This window comes from Epargyreus clarus, unplaced genomic scaffold (assembly GCF_041222505.1).
Source record: "Epargyreus clarus isolate Ecla_fem2 unplaced genomic scaffold, WU_Ecla_fem_2.2 ptg000027l, whole genome shotgun sequence".
Lineage (NCBI taxonomy): Eukaryota > Metazoa > Arthropoda > Insecta > Lepidoptera > Hesperiidae > Epargyreus > Epargyreus clarus.
Genome location: NW_027332234.1, coordinates 8,914,623 through 8,933,258, shown reverse-complemented (window position 1 = coordinate 8,933,258; position 18,636 = coordinate 8,914,623). Strand labels below are relative to the sequence as shown.

Here is an 18,636-nt window from a genome sequence, read left to right as displayed (position 1 = left end):
CAATAAGCTCTGCCAATGCCTATATGGGCTCGTACGTATTTGGTCGTTAAAGATAGCTTTATTTGAAGATTAATTAAAAAATATCGGCATTACTTACCCATTATAACTGAGTTATTAGATAAGTTAAGGCAAGTGAGAAAATTGTTACGCCGTTTAATAGAATTTAACTGGTAATCCTTTTTTATCGATGTCATTACAGCGAACGCAAGGTTAAAGCTATCATTCTTAATATTTTTCCATGCAGAAAATATCGGTATCATAATATGCGGCGTACTATACATGTGCAATAATACCTACATAGAAACAATACCTATTCAGTAACAAAACCGACGAACCAACAATGATTTCCATGATTCTAAAGCACCATTTCTCATGAACACATCATGAAAATAACAAAACTTAATTTAATATATTTTACGTAGACAAAAATATCCCTTAGACGGAACCATTTTCCCATCGGAAGGCAATTAAGTTGTTTAAATCCCAACACAACAACATGTTATCTAACTTTCTCATTAATATTTAAAAACAAACAAATCTCACTTTAAATTAATATTGAAATAGAATCGCTTAATCCTAAGTTAACAGAAAAGGCCGGGCGACACGACCTGACAAGCATATTACTTTCACCTGTCAAGAATATCTAATTATTATTATGGACGTTAATTTATTACCCAACACATACAGGACTGCTTTATTTCTCACACTACATCTCTGAGGTATCCACGCAATTTTGCTATGTACGGCATGTAATTAGCACCGAGAATCGCGTGTACATTGAGACAAGTGTAGCACTTGAGGTCGCCCACCGTTTAATCTATGTTTGGTAGGTGTGTGATAATATAATCTGTGACACTTGCTGCATCCGGCTGGCTTAAGGTATGACTTGCCATACAACTCTTCTATACAAATATGCTGATAACTGGTACAAACCGAGGATATATCTTCAATTAAATGTTTATTACGCACCTATCGTCAGCTAACAGAAAGTATTTTTATTAGTCTTTATTTTAATTTAGATCTTTGTTCTGACCTAAGGTTTTCTCAGTATGTATTTAAATGTCTTTGATACGTTTTGTATAGTAAAGGGCTCAATCGATTTTAACATAAGAAATATTTTAAAATTATCTTCAAATAAGCCTTCTATGACTTATATGAAGATATACTGAAAACTTAGAGAAAATTACTAAATAGTAATATATGTACCTATACCAAATGCGTGATGGTAACCTTTTCATAGTTTTCACGCTCTTTCTTATTGCTCTTGTTTAATTTTCACGTGTGTCTAACGTGCCGGTGTCTAACGTTAACGTAAATTAAGCATTAATTTAACAAGTCCAGAAAATAGCTATTTTATACGATACGATTTAGATGACAACATTTGCGAATGTTATGCAACGGGCGCTCGCGATATAAATCTACTAACTTCGCCGATCATTCGATCAAGTTACATAAATAAAATTAAAATCAAACGTCCACTAATATTCATTGAATAAGATACGTCTTTTTGTTTATTATCTACATAATACATCTGTTTAAAACCAGTTGCTCTACATACTAGGGATGGCGATTCTTTCCGAAAAACATCGATTTGAATAGAAGAGTAATAAATCGATTTACAAAAATTCGAGGCCCAAAGAATCGATTCTCCAAAAATCGATCTTCGATCTTTTCAGCTATAAAATGGCGAAGATAGCGAAAAAAGGCCATCAGGATCAAACAAGCACTGAAATACGTATCCGTCGGTAAAAAATGTCTATACTACATTTAACCAACTTTTAAAATATCGACTTTCGATTTTCGAGGATGAAAGATCGATTCACTGAATCGATCCATTGCTGGAGATCGATTAAAATAAACGATTTTTTTTGTGCAAAAGATCGATTCTTCGATAATTGATCGCCATCCCTACTACATACTGCGCAAAACAAATAAATAGTGGTTACTTGTATTAGGTACTTGTAGCAAATGCCAGACGACATTTTTGGTTTTTTTTTGCGTTTATTTGATTATCTAATGATACATAACATACATATGTAATTAGTCTTAAATATTTCGTAATTGAGTGCACACGTTTTGTTTTAAGACGCCAATTATACGGCAATCGAATAAAAAGTATATAAATCTGTCTTCTGTCTATATACACACGTACGTATTCTATATAGTTATTATATATCGACATACTCGATCATACAGCGACATCTATTACCATGTTGTAGAAAGCTACATTACACTCCTACATAATTAGTAGGTACAATATCAAACCAACAGTTTTATCCATGTAAAAGTTGCTTAACAACACTGGAATTAATTTAAATATTTGTATTGGCTGCCGAAAAATCGTAAGCGGACTCTTGTATCAAAATTTCTTCCAAAACTCAACATATTTTCAAAGATTCTCATTAAATATCAAAGTACATAAATTTTAGAAAGGTTACACGTTCATAAAATAGCCGTAATCTGAAGCGTTATTAATACACTTCGCATTTTATTAGACGTATGTAAATCTTGACTCTGCTCTCATTAGGTACATTGTAATCATACCAATGAAAACCAGTTCCACACCACTTTTCGAAGAAACTAATCACATCATTACCTATTGAGATTGAAGTGCGAACAAGCCTTATTTTACGTCACGTTAAATTGAACACGTCTTCGCCGGAAGTTTTTAGGGATCCGTGCCCAACGGAATCTTATTACTAAACTTTCGCTCTCCATCCGTCTGTCACAGGGGTCTTGAAGCATAACAACAAAAACTAAAAGTTAATAAGTTAAAAAAAAAACTGAACTTTTCAGCGTTTTATCCGGCTTATCTTTCGATGTTAATGGAATGAAATGAAATGAAATATATTTATTTTGTATAGGCCAACGGCGGCACTTACAAATTGTCAGTTACAATATTTTCTTAAACTAGGTACTACCGGATCGGAACGCGACCACTACTGAGAAGATCCGGTAAGAAACTCAGTGGGTTTCTTAATAGGTGGACAATTAAAATTTTCAGGAAATGTATATAAGTAGAGCTGCATTTACAGTTTAATTAGTTTTAGTTTAGTAGTACCTATATTATTTTTTGACTAGTTTGCTGTTGTCCTTCGATCTTATTAATAGCAACACCTCTAGATTTCAGTTTTTTTTTTTTTGGAAAATATCTAACTAATGTTAAGTATTGCATGTTTGTGCAGGGAACCCTTCGAGGCGACTGCGTCTCGCACTTAGCCGATTTTATTCCAAAGATATAACCAGATAATTTGATGATATCAATTTCCCAAGGCCCATGAATCAAGTTTGACTACTGTTTTTAACGATTAATTTGTTAAACAGTAATTCTTTAAACGTTAGATTTAACCATTAATAGTTTTGCGTCGTTAATATAATATGTGAATGAAAAACATTTACAAAATTCTTAGATAAATTACGTTCATTGGCATTTTTAATCTGAATAGCAATGAAGTATGTATGTGAACAGTACATTAAAAAAATTAATGGTTCATACATTAATTGCGATGGGTTAACATCAACTAGATATATAGCGGAATGGAAGGTTACCCAGCCTATAACTAATTTAATATAAAACAAGGAGCGTATCTGAAGCCGATTACTAATACGTTGCCGCTTCTGTGGAGTAATATGATCATGTATGTCAGCTTCTACCTCAAGTTAAAAGTGGTAGAACCCTTTGTGGTTCGAGTCCGGCGGCACCACCACCACACCTATTTTTACCTAATAATAGCAGTGTTAGGCGCTGCTGTGTTCCGGTTTGAAGGGAGACAGACTTTTCCGAGGCGTTCCAGCTTAGTCCTCAGGGGTAGCGGCGCATCTGTGGCCGACCTCAGGTAGGAATATCTAATCCTATCTGGGGTTGATTACAGATGTCCATGGGCGGCAGTAGCCACTTAACATCAGGTGGACTGCATGCTCGTCTACTACACCTATGTTAAAAATAACGATTAGAAATGCGTTAATAATCAGAAGGACGAAGTGTTTAACTTCGTCCTTCTCATAAGCTGAACCAAATACAACAGCGCTTCACTAGTTCTACAAGGCAGTAAATAGCATAATTCCTCCAACCACGAGAACTGTTATCAGCTTAACTGTACTCATAACAAAAGGTTACAATCTTTACTAAAGTCCCCAACTCTCAATACCTTTAAATCCCTAACGCTTACACAATCATTACGCAATGTTTGATAACAGCAATGCAAACCCAGCCGGGAGACATTCCCATTATTTATTAAAGGGACGTCTAATAAAATCCAACGAGCATTCACAGTTGTATTGTGGTTGTGATAAAGGTATGACCACCTACGTACAGCGCGTGCGTTGGCGGGCGTCGTGTCGGGGTTTCACTAGTCGAGATTATTATGGCATTGGTATGCCGTAGGTGCAAGAGTATCGGCTTACGAACAACCTGCGTCTGGTTAATGTCTCCACCTCTGACATCGGCTGTTTGTTGCCATTTTAATTGTGTGCTGCTTTTGTTTAATTTAAGAGTCACGCCTGAATGCGTTTCAGTGTTATTGTTTTGTTATTACTGGTTCACATTCACCTTAATATATTGATATGACTTTTATTGCCAATTTCATGTAAGCGCATTAATGTGAGAGCATTCTACCCACCATGCCGTTCAGCAGAACCTTCAGAGGTTCAGAGGTTCTCGTATATATTGTTCTATTTCAGATGTTGTACTGAACGATATTGTGGGTAGAATTCATAACGCTTCCGGTCTTAACCTGTGCCTCATTTAAATAAAAGTACAAAAAATATGTTTGATTAAATTTTTGAAAATTACTGTACCTAATTGAATTTACTGGTATATAACAACGCTATTTAAAACTTATCGAAGATACGAAATTGTGCACGCGGCCTGTGTGATCATTAAAAATTGTCGGTAGAGATCAAAGAATATTATGAAACCGAAATGACATTACTTACTATTAATTTGTACAGTTACAAAGTATTTTATTTAAAATTAGGATAAAAGCTACTTCGCAATAATCCAGTACCAATATATATTGGCACCATAAAATACTGCATAGTTTAAAATATATACCATCATATATACCTATAATTTTTACAGTATTTACCGATACTATACAGTATTTTTAAATGCGTATTGGTAACAGGTAACTGTTGCGAAAAAGCATAGATTTTCGGAAAGTAACGGCTGGTAACATCTACTAGAGTATTGTGTGCTAAATTAGTTTATCGAATAATAAATACTAACTACCATATCTATTTTGCAATACTTGCTCTACATCGATAGATTTTAAAATATTATACTAACATAAGGCATTCTTACTTAACCCTCAGACTAACCCTTTTATAGGTAGGTAATAACGAGCCCTAAAGCAATAAAATTATTTATTCGATCACATTTATCCTTAAAAAAATATTTCAAACATTCTAGAACATACCGGTGTCTCGGGTAAAAAATACTATCTACGCATTGGACTTCCAGAGCTCCATTTTCTATATCGTCAATGCAATCTGCGTTCCAAAGCGTAGATACGGTTCAATCATCATCAAAAGTAATTTACAGCGACAATATTTTATTACCGCTATGCACAATTATTCACATTATAGTTTTTGCAACTGTTTTATGATCCTACGCGTCTGGAATTAGCCGATTGCTTGATTTGAAACGATAAGCGATAAGCGATTTTATAGCTTGAAATGTAAAATCGTCCCGGAGCACAGAAGGTGCATATGAAAGGAATCCTCAATTTTTTTTGGTGTAGTAATAATTATATTACACGTTATAAGCTCATGCATTTAAAAATACATTCACTTCGGAACTAAAATTTCCTACTTGAGACACATTCACAAAAGCTTTAGCCTTTTAAATAAAAATACAGCATCAATTCTTACAATACTCATTAATATTACTTTGTAAAGGAGGCAATATGATCATCATTACGTACATGTTCTGTTTAATGAACAATCCCATCGACATCACTCATACATAATTCGCACATATATTGCTCGCTCGCTACTCGTCGGTGGTGAAACCAGAGTTATTAGGCCACCGTTAAACAAACATAACGCGTAACATAGCGCGTCATTTAAATCGACTGTAATAAAATATCTCACCCAATAGTACGCATTGCAGATTTATAGCTCCTTGATTGCTACTTTGCTTTAATCAGGCCGCGAATAATGTGAATTAATGGTATAAATATCACGTAACAGTATATCTATTCACTATATATTGGAAAAGTAAGGAAGAGAAAACTTAGTTAATTACTGGTTTCCTCAAACCATGGCGATGGAGAGAAGTTATATATAAGTTACTTTAATTAAAATATGTAATATTACTAGTAAAGCAACTGCAACTCAGCTAGGAAGTAATGTATTCTCTGATAAAAAATGTTCGATAGAAACTAGAGAAGTTTTGACAGCGAAGTTATCACTGCTTATACCTGCTGCATACATATACGGCATAATACGTAGGTATATTGATCATGCTCAACTTTGTACAAATTTACCGAATGTCCTTCTTCCCTGATTGATAAATCTTTTAGGTACGCCTTAATGAAGTTGAAACATTTAATACAAATTTACTGTAGGATTTAACTAGAATTTCACCCCGCAACCAACGCATCCTAGCCCGTCGCCCGCAATCAAAGAGCCATACATCATTTTAATACTGGCCATGTCACCGCAAATCCGAATCTCCAATGCAAATGAAATGCAGCGGTCCGAGAGTGCGCCCTAATGGTACACCATAAATTATAACACAGCAGGTCCTGTTATCTACCTTCGTGTACACAATTTCGTGGAGATTATACCTGAATACATAATGGGAACACATTATTGTATTTGCTTTGTGATGATCTTAATCGTCCACCTTTATTTTATGTCATAGATAGGCTAGAGTACCAGAGAATTGGAGCATCGAAAAGTAATGCATGTACTTTATAGCTTCTCTGTAAAATAACTATAATGGAATTGTTGCTTTTTTTTCTATGTTTTCACTCGTCATTTAGTTATTTTATGAAAAATATAATTCTATTCGACTTAAGCCTATACCAAATTAAATTAAACAAAATACTCCAAAATACCAGTCCACACATGTATAACCCATTTATATCTTTTTAAAAGGTTGTGAATAAATTAAATATACCTAATATATCGTTATTTAACCCGCCTTCTGATGCTCTTGGAATTCATAGAATGTTTGTAATTACAAGCATACTCGTAACAGCAACTATAGTAAATTTAATAAATAATTGTTGCCATTAATAAAACTAAAGGCAATTTCCTGTTTTAACATCGTAGAATTAGTCAGTAGTATACTTAATTAAATTCGTGCTGAGATCAATTTTATGTAAATCATTCACCATTTATTTCTGTTTTCTGATCATAAAACCATTTAAAAACGCATAAATTTAAATTGTATATCTCTAAACCAATTACCCAAACTTATAATTATCTAGTTATTGTAAAATTTATCAAATATTTTTACTACCTATGTCTCAAGAACTTAAAATCAAATCAAGATCCTCCTTAAATGGAAGCGAGTATACGAATGTCTTGCAGGCGCCGTGCTCATATTAATCACTGCTAAATAAGTTGTTCCTACACGGGTCACACGCATGACCTGTGTCAGCTGCTTTTTGTACACGCCAATATGGATCGTAAACTATTATCACAGATACTAAAATGGCGTTCATGAATCGGTCCCAAAGTAGATCTCGTGTGGCCCAAAGATTTACAAAAAAGTCCTGATTTCCGTCAGTTCCCACGACGCACTACGGCCCCATTCTCACATGAAATTGCGTTTTATTTACAACATTTCGTCTTAAATACGCCTGCGTGACAAATCAGACACGATTGGTCAGATTCTGACAGCCTGATACATAAAATGTGCACTCTTACATACATAAGATTCCACTGAGATTGGTCCATGTAGGAACTGTTAGATCGATTAGCTAATTATCTGCCAAGTGATGCCATTTGATGCGCAACTTTACTCATATAAAAATATATAATATAAAAAAGGTCATATAAAAATTGTAAGTATTTATGTACACATAAATACAAAGCCTGTATATGAAAACATAATGTAGGTATGTATGCACTTGTGTTCAAAACATCAAGGTATGCAAGTATGCAAATACCTTAGATTATGCTGGTGACATTGTACCAATATTCCTATTTGATATTACATCTAATTATATCTAAATCCTTTGCAAAATCATAACTAATTCATACAATCACAAGTGACTAATAACGATAGTCAATGCCAGAGATGAACGCGACAAGCGAATTCAATAACGTTAAGTAGCATAATTCTCGTGGGATTTATTTACTGGGGACAAGTTTTTTCCTATGCGATCCTTGGTACAAGTCAATATACCATGTTCGCCGACATAATCGATACATCTAAACAGTGGGCCCATTTATTTCTCATACACAGTTCATACATCGGAAAGTAATTTCATATCTTTCCATAAGGCGATCGACGCGACGCGTTTCCTAAAATAGTGATGTGAAATAAATCAAAGATTGTGGTTGTCGATACGATGTGTAAAAAAGCGGCGGTGCGTGTGAATCTGCTACAGCCGCGATCGTATGAGAGAATATACGATGGAATGCCAGCTATCTAGTATGAGACTTATGCGACTGATCGATCTGATTTTAGTTGCGCTTTGGCAACAACATGCCAACTGCGCCTCCAAACATATATCGAGCGGATATTTATGTTATGAATAAATTCATCACTTGTACGCACCTTCTGTTTCCATGTTTGAAACTTGCAGAATAAACCATATTTCAATTGCGATACCTGTCACTTTTAATTTTGTTGCGTACGCTTTTTTGTAGTTTGGGGCACATTAGACAATCAGTACAATTGTGTGGGTAGTTAGTAAGTTTACTTTTCATTGCTGCCTTGCCCAAGTTATTGCATCAATACATAGTATTAGTTTAGGAAAGTGATCCAGTTTAATGAAATTAATCTTTTGATGCAATGTCCAATAATAACTTCTATAATAGGACATGACTATTTTGTCAACGTCTAGAACAAGATTGTTTGTTTCATAATAACTTGAAATTAAGAGTAATCACTTATAAAGTGCAAACAAGGTCCAAGATTAATGTAAGGCGATTTGATAAGATACATGATAATGTAGAGATTATATTTCTATATAACAGAAGTAGTTCGCTTAATTTTGAGGCACTGTTACCTATTAACATTTCTAAAAACGATAAAACCGGAATCCTATCTGATATCGATTATAGATGAGTTGGTATTGCTAAGGATTAATTTGGACCGGCTCGTATAAGCCTTACCACACCCTTCCAACTAGAACAGAGTCTGCACACCGTTTACATAACAGCAAGTTCTATCGATCGCCGCTTAAAAGCCGGTACTTTGACATTTCAAGTGGATTATAATTTGATAAGTAAATTGTGATTAATATAAAAATAAACAGGAACGGATTTAAGTTATGTAATTTCGTTTAACACAAGTATGTTGGTCAAAGATACGATATAGATAAGAAAGCTTTAAGAAATGTAGCATATATATTTTTATCAAGATAATTACCAACGGTAATTTTTATATTAAAAACCTAGCTAGCCTGGAGCTACCTGCGTTTTTTATGACACTTGCAGTGACAACATACGAGCAGTGCACCTGAGGGTAAATTGTCACTTCCGCCCATTGACATCGGCGATCAACCCCAGATAGCATTAGAGTTCTACCTTAGTTCTGTCATAAACCCATTAATATCCCTGAAGACTAAGCTGGAATGCATTTAAACCAGAATACAGTCTGAAACTGTTGTAAGGCAGAAGTAGGAATAGCGAAGCACTTTAATGACTATACGAATTTAAATAAGTGATTAAATAACCGTAAGGCAAAGTATTTAGGTAGATAACTTTATTATACTAGTAGAAATCGCCAATAAAACTTACGACTTTCTTCAAGCCTATAATATTTCGACATACCATACCAGCACTGTTCTATAAATTCATAAATGAATAAAGAACAAAATAGAGTACTTATGAACATACATAAGATCGTGCATACTCAGGTACATTATGAAGATATCATTAAAGCATACGAGTTCCGCTCGGGCGGCGACGCGCGACGCATTTAAGCGGCCAATAGAATTAGTATGATCGATGATCAGACACTTCGTAATAAGGTTTGCTCTATTAAATTATAGCTCTTAGTTTTTGTGACGCGCGTGATTATTACCTACGTAATAAGATGTACGGATGCCTAATAAGTCTCGTTTTATTAATGTTGACAGGCTTTATTTTGTTATTTGTAATATATACAAGATATTATTATTAATAGTTAACAAGAATAAGAAGCTAAGAAATAAAAATAGGTAAGTATACTGTAAATTGGAACTTTTTGCACTCAAAATGGTCGAGTAGAGAAGTAGAGGCCTTCCAAAATTTTGAGAAAACATCGTTGTCCAGTTCTGAGACATTACAAGTACTGCAAGCACTGTAAGATATTATTAAGACATATTGCTATGTATGTATTTGTTGGCCACATAAAATGAGTATTAAATGTATTATTCTATAAGTACCTTGCATACGCAAAGGCAAATCCAAAATTACGCACACCCATTGCAAAAATATATTTATTAGGTAACATTATTGCATGAAAACCCAATTTTTTTTACCTCAAACCAAAAAACTAACTCCTTACTACTATTACGCATAAGACTCCTAAACTAATTGCTACTAACACGATACGCCTAAAAGCAAAAACCGCAAACACAATACCTGCGGTCGGTACATCAATGCAAACAGTAGTCAGAGTATTACACTACAAACACCCACACTATGCGGTATTACTCGTAAGATTAGCGTTACGCGTGACAAGCCAACCGGCACGTGTTTCATTGGTGGCCACCGAGCCCAATAGACGCGTGATCATCAATGTTCATCGCATCATGCAATCAAGTATTGCCCGTGTAACACGTGTATTCTATCTAATACATAGAAGAAGTATGTTCTATGGTAGTATTTATCGTCGTTAGATACATTTATGCTAATTTTAAATTAATCGTACCTACTTGATGCGTAAGTACATATTTATGGAATCATACCATATGTGTCTATATGTAGATACATAGACCTGTATGTAATAAGCGCTAGTGTAGATAGATATAGCTAATATTAAAATCATTTACCTATTATTCTTTGATATTTTTGCTTTAAATATGTAATGTAGAGCTATTGTATTCAATTTGAAGAAAAACGTAACTAAAAAAATGGAAACCAATGGCATTTTCTTCCTTTTTCTATAAATATTAAAAGCTACTTACCTTTGAAGGACGACGGTGCATCTGTGATTAGGCTTAAGGGTTCGTACACAAAACTGCGATGCGACGTCGCATCGCAAAAATCTGCGAGCTCCCTCGACGCATCGCAAGAACTTGCGAATTGATTCGCATCGCACAGTGGTTGTTGTTGTTGGTCACCCTGAGAGACGCTACGCCGCACGATATCGCATCGCAGCAATTCGCATCGCAATTTTCTGCGTTGCGAATTCGCATCGCGTCGCATCGCAGTTTTGTGTTCGAGCCCTAAGACGGCGTCCAATTTTCTGGTGCTAATTTCAAGGCGTGCAGTAGGCAGACCGTACGGATGTACTGTCCCAACTGAAACACAAGAAAAAATATTAAATATAACCGTAATTCAAGGAAAACTCAGATTCAGAAGCTTCCTTTCTCATGATAAACTAGGTATTGCTAAGTAAATAACTACATAGTAGGTATTATAAAGACATCAGTTCTCCAGACCACGACCATCATCCTAATAGCCTCTGTTGCCTCCAATAGAATTACCGTGATGGATGACCAGACAACGTAATTAAAGCGCCATCAGCCATACATTCACTTTTTGCCGTTTACACTATGAAATTAAATCCGCTTTTTAGCGCTTTCTTGTTCTTGCTATATTGCATTTAACAGATTAGAGACTGGATTGATAAGTTAGTATAATTTAATGATAATAATGATGGATAGGATGAGATGATAGACGATGATTTATTAGATTTTCTTTTTAGCGTACTTGCTCTCTTTTAAAAGACTATTTTTATACAATACCTAATGAGCTGATTAAGGTTTTCACAGACTATGTCTTATTAAATAATGAAAAAATAAGGCTTTCCTGTACCCACATGTGTTTCGCTGCGTGTTTGGTTTTGCTCTACCTAGCGTCAAAACTATTTCTTCTTTAATATCCAAAAATTTGGCATTGACCACAATCTCATTAGTTGGTAAATCAGACATGGCCTACTAATGCTGCTACCTTAGAAGATACATATTAAATCTTACCAAAAACAATTCCAAGTCTGTCAGTAAATGGAGACTCTATCAAATTTTCACTCTTTGGCGGCATGGAATAGAAAGGAGGAAGCTAATCGCTTTCAGACCCAAATAGGACATGATGTCTAACTGAAGTTGATCACAGTTGCATAACAATAAGCTCCCTAAGAAACCAAGTTCGAATGATAAGTAGTTATATGTTCTTTCATTAAAAATATCAAATTTTCATAATACATAAAATATATAAATACTTTAAAGATTTTCATTATTCGTATAAAAGCATATTTATATAAAACTAACAATAAGAAAAATATTATAAAATGAACCTATTATAGTTTTAAACTACACGTAGAAATTAATCATTAACTTCTACAGTAAAATTACAAAACCAATAGCTATAATAACGGCTCTATAAGCACGTAATCAATACGATTGAGGTTATAAGATATTAAATTAGTGTTCGTTTTCTATTCAACAAGCTGATAGTCACTCGATATAGAATTGTTGCATATAAAATTACGATGTCTCATTCCTATTCGCACCTCGCCTCCAATATTATACCTGCATTATTATTGGCTGATAAATAAAGTAATTTATAGTCAGCATACTTTATCGTGCCCGCCGCACATAATGTTTGAATTCGATAAATAGGCTCTCCACACACCGAGGCGAATCGTGATAATTTATTAAATCGTTTACATAACGAACCAGTGGGACGAGTTGACGAGCCTATTCGAAATGCATAAAAGCCCACAAAAGTGAGTCGATGCGTTTGGAGAGGCACGGCGATACGGTACGAACGAATAAGCGATTCAAATGCTAATATATCACAAGGCGGCGGCGTAGCGTCATGCCGCTCATTGGCCACGCTATTTACATTAACATACATAACCGTGTACGCTCCGCCTACCGCGGTACGTCACGGCGCTTCCGAACGTTAATTACGAGTAATTAGAGGATCGTGACTGGGGTCGGGACGAGATCGATGCACACAAATATGCTGTAACCGCTTCATGCACGGTGCAACACATGTCGCATACGCTCGCTATTAGACGTGTCTACCTTTAATCTCGCCGACAAATTGAGAATTTACTGCCAACTATTACACCGTACGTGCAAATATTGTATAATTATTTCGAACCCTCTTCTAACCAACACACCGTCAGCGACACTCAAATACTTTATCAATTTTCTACGAATCAATTTCTGTAACAAACTTCTTACAGTGATTGACACATAAGTACGTATATCTACAAACCATTCTTATTATCGAAACTTTTAAAAGCTTTTGTCTCTTCGCAAACTGGCAGTCCTCACTAAGATAATGCCTGTCTAACTCGTTTTGTTACTAGGTATGTTCTCTTCCTAAACTTTGTCTAGAATATTTAGATCGCGATTTGGTAACCAGACTATCTATCTGTAAAATTACTGTATTGTACCTTCTTACCCACTCATCTATCAACAATGCTTGCCAAAGTTGTCGGTTTCAAACAGTGCGAGAGCAACGACGAAACGCGAAAATCGATAAACCCTTTGAAAACTGCTGACGTACTCTTGAAGCTGACCTCATAGTGACGTTAATGTACGCTTATTTCTCCTGTAAGGGCTGGTGCACGAAGCATTCAGCAACAAATCATAAGCAAACGGCGCGAGGCTCACGAGTGCGCCAAATATGGCTCCCGGACGTCGATGGCCGATGCTTCAAAGGATTTATATCGGTCCCTTTTGGCGCAAATTAGCGCGCGTCATGTAGGCGTGACCTAACAAATTTTCTTATCTTTTCCTCGTGGAATAGTGCGAAAATGCTAATTCTGCTTTTATCGAAAATAGTTACTATTTTTTGGTTCATAAAACAAGCCAAGCCAACTTAATATCAAAACATTTCTAAAGTCTCTTCAAGGCACTGGCATAAATTCAAGAGTTCAAGAAACAAAGTACAATCATAGTTATCTTCAATCGGTATAGCGATACATCCCCTAATGATGCCTAGAACAATACAACAGCAATATAATCCATTAAACAGATTGCTCCGTTCATCTCAAAGTCCACATCGAGATCTCGAGCAATCATTATCAACGTGCGAGGTCCATTGCCATAACATAAACATCAATCTTCTACACTCTAATGAAATGTAATACTGTGCGTGCACGATCATATCAGCAAACTGAATACGGTACACCTGACACGCTCGCCGCCATACGTGACAATGCGCTGATGATACGAGCGCCCATCCATCATCCTATTAAAATTATCCAATTTATTACCGCTCGACCGCCTCGTATTTTTGGAACAACTGTCAGTGACGCAATATGCACGGAACCCTGGTGAAAGGGCTCAAGAGAGCACTAGTTTCTTGGCCCTTTCCAAAACCTGTTCCCTTTATCACTCCGATGTATATTATCAGAAACTTTCAAGCAGGTTTCGCAGAAAAATATATGCATTAAACTACTTATTAAACAATCGTTACGTCAATTCCGCCGAGTTCATCAGATATTGAGTTTTTATTTCGGTTTTTGCAATTACCTTCGCAGTCGGTTTATTAATTATTAATGTAAAAAGTGGACGTTTTGGTATCAATTGCTCCAGTTTCTGATGTCGCAAGCAAGTGGGCGTACGTCGAAGGCGAGCGTAGGAGCTGACATCGATCAGATGGTCACCCCCGCCGACCGGTCGCGTCATTTCGCAATTTTGGTAGACGCTTAGCATACCTACCGACGTTTCTAGGATATTCATGACCGATTCTGATAGCAACATTACTCAGCTGATAAAGTTTACAAGCTATCGCGTCGGTCAATGACCGTAAATAATCAAATGAAATACAGAATACTGTCATCGTAATTTCACACAACCTGATCATCTTCAATTTATCTTAACGCCCACGGGCCGGTTACAAATTTATATAGCTTAAACTTTAACCCTATGATATTGTCTAACAAGTTGATAGCGTCTTTCAACAGGATTCTAGGCAACATATCTCATATGTCCGTGTTAACCAATCAAAGTCAACGTACTTTAAAGGCAAAATTTCTAATAGTATTTTTTTTGTTGTTCCAGGTCGGTGGCGCACGAGCCCGATGAGCGCGTGCGCGGCGGCCGCCATGCGCGAAAAGCACGCGGCGCCGCGCCGCCTCGCCTCCCCGCCGTCTTCGCCGCTCGAGCGACACCCCAGCCCACTCGGCTCGCCGCGAGCGGACGAGCCCCTCGACCTCAGAGTCACGCACAAGCGCCCGCCCAGGCTAGAAGATGAAAACTGCAACCTCATAGCGCCCTCTCCACCGCCTCACCCGACGCATCCCGCTCACCCGGCGCACCCGGCACTGCTCCAGTTCTGTCGGAGACTCCCGCTGGCGTTGCCCGCCTCGTTCGGCCGATACCCGTTCCTCCCGGCGGCCGCGGCGACCCTCCTGGCCCCCGGTGCGCCTCGACCCCCACCGGTGCCTCCGAACCCCGGAGCTAACAGAGCGCGCGACCGGTACACGTGCTCGTACTGTGGAAAGGCATTCCCTCGCAGTGCAAACCTGACGCGACATTTACGGACGCATACAGGCGAACAGCCCTACCGATGCAAATACTGTGAACGTTCCTTCTCAATATCTTCGAACCTGCAACGGCACGTGCGGAATATCCATAATAAGGAGCGGCCGTTTAGGTGTCGCCACTGTGACCGCTGCTTCGGACAGCAGACGAATCTCGACAGGCATCTAAAGAAACACGAGGCCGAGAACGGAGACGATGGCCGCCGGAGATCCCCGGAGGAGACATACTTCGAGGAGATTAGATCGTTCATGGGACGAGTGGCGCCAGCGCGCCGCGCCGCCGCCGCCGCCGCCAGCGCCGCGGATCACACCTGATAGTGGACTCGATCACAAGCATACACCGTTACAATAATCTGGTCGATATATCCAAATGACTCTCGTTTATAAATTAAACCGTACTATTTGATTTTGTGAGGTGTAACATTATCGAAATCTGCGACACGCCAATGATTATTTTATTTTTGTTTCTAAAACATTCACTATTGTTTTATATTTGTTTATTGTATACGTTTTCCTTATCTTTTAATAGTCCTAATCAAAAATGTTCCCACTGAGTTCTATGTATTTTGGCGGCGTTGAGTGATCAGGGTAAAGTAATGGACATTCGAAGTAAGTTATGGTCAAAGTAGAAGTGATATCAAATCTCATGTACTTACTGTAAATATAAAATCGTTCAAAGTAGAGTAGTTAAAGCGCGTACCGAATTTTTTCACTACCGATAGGATTACACAAACTAGAATGTACGAATATATTCCTTGTGTATAAAGACGTAGATAGGTATTAAATATGTTAAGTTTTCAGAGTGTTCGCTATATTAGAGTTATGATTTATCGATAAATAAGTATTGTATGGATGTAAGTAGTTTCTTTGTATTATTTGTAAATTTTGCTTTCATTGTATCGATGTTAATAAATTAGTATTGTAGTCTGAGAGGAAACGCCGGTTACCATAAACGTATAACTTGTTGCTTATTGAAGATATTATAAATATTTTTTTTATAAAATGTTAGAAAAGTTGTTTAAAAATGATCTGATCACTCTGGAGTTTATATAATGTGTGTTGCGTAAATTATTTAGTTTTGGGGCGAATTCGCTAAATATGTAATTCTACTTCAGTGAATTCAAACGCCCTTATTGTTAAGTTTCAAAAGATTACGCAGATTAGAGATATAACATTGTATTTTGATATTTTAAATAGGAAATTTTATAAAATATTAGATATTATAAAACATTGTATACAAAATGTAACGTTTGTCCAAATCGATGTACTAAATTAAGGTATACAAATCTGTGATTTTATTTATTACTTGGCTAAAATTGGAACCGTTGATATTTTCAAATCTTTACAGTCGAAGACGATGTTTCTCAAAGAACTAAGCTAAACGTTCCTTTAAGTATAGATAGATCTCTATTATTGTTACGAGTATAAAGTTTACCTAGAACATTTATTACGTTCTTCCCTCAAAGTTATAATAAAATAGAGTGAGTCTTCTTGGGTATGAACAGTAGACAAGTAAGAACAGCATATTATTAGCAGAATTGGTGATTCACAAATTAAGTTCAATTTGAGTGAGTCAAAATAATGTGATTGTTTTAATAATAAACATTGTAAATCTGAAATTTGCTGGAAATACTAGTAGTATAACAATACATTTAAAAACTAAGCTAGTCTTAAACAGCTAAATCACATCTGCCTACGATGGTACCAAAAGACGCTCTCTATTCTAATTATTACTTTCTTTTACAAAATATTCGAAAGCTACTATTATTATATTTAAGAGGCCTTTTTTCGTACCTAAAACTTATTTAGTAAGAATTTCGTAATTGCAAAAATATTATTTTAGATATTTTATTTCTTTGAAAATATACGCAGAGTCAATGTTACCTTAATATGAAAGAAACTTGTTTGCCATGCCTTAAAGTGCTATCAAATCGTAGAAAGATTATTTGAAAGTGTTTTCTAGTGAATTGTGACTATTTACATTTTGGAAATAATACAAGCTGCAGTATTAGACATTCAACTTTGTTTAAAATTTATAACAAAAAAGCTTTTTGATAAAAGTAAAACCTAAAACTCATTAGAAATTGACAGCTAAAATACATTATTACGAAGTAAAATTTATTTATAATTAATTTCTCTCTAACAGTACCTAATTTCTTCACCACCAATTTTCAAAAATGGAACTGGATACCTACAAAATGTATTCGTAGTGTCATAAAAGGAAACAAAAATATATTTTTGAATATCGCAAATATAACTTTACGGTCTGATAGCACCTTAATTGTTTAGTATACTCGTACCAAATTAACTTTTGAACGTGTAAGAGATGCTATTTAACTTATCACTAGGATGTGTAAGAAATAGAGATTATTACGTTTGTCGTTTTGTACTTTTGATACCTATTAGTCGTTCAAAGGTCACCGATTACCTTGTCAATGAAATAAATAATTTTAAATTGACTTTTGTTATTTTATTCTATGACTTCCCATCTGTATCTTTGTCGTTATGAGCTCATTACTGGTAGATTAGATGTCTCGTGAGATATATTTAATTCAGTTCATTTATTTGCTAGAATACATAGATTACATAGATGACAAGTACATATAAAGTCCCTGAGTTCTATCTAGAAGATACGTAAGATAGCTTCTATTTCTTACAAATACCGATTGTACTCAAATAGTCATAATTATTACATATTCAAATACAATTACATCAATAATCAATTTAATTGTCGGTAAAATTAAGCATTATAATTTTATAATATTTATTTTCACTTACCTTTTGCTCTTGGAAAACAT

General features: G+C 35.8%; 1 protein-coding gene across 1 annotated transcript in view; it reads left to right on the top strand.

Moving 5' to 3' along the window:
- Positions 1–18,297, top strand: part of LOC140753696 (uncharacterized) — a 149,981-nt gene extending 131,684 nt beyond the window's left edge. The window contains exon 3 of the mRNA XM_073088459.1: positions 15,357–18,297. Within this exon, the coding sequence (XP_072944560.1) occupies positions 15,377–16,153 (777 nt within the window). The 5' untranslated portion in view covers positions 15,357–15,376 and the 3' untranslated portion in view covers positions 16,154–18,297. The remainder of the gene's footprint in view (positions 1–15,356) is intronic.
- Positions 18,298–18,636: the final 339 nt, after the last annotated feature.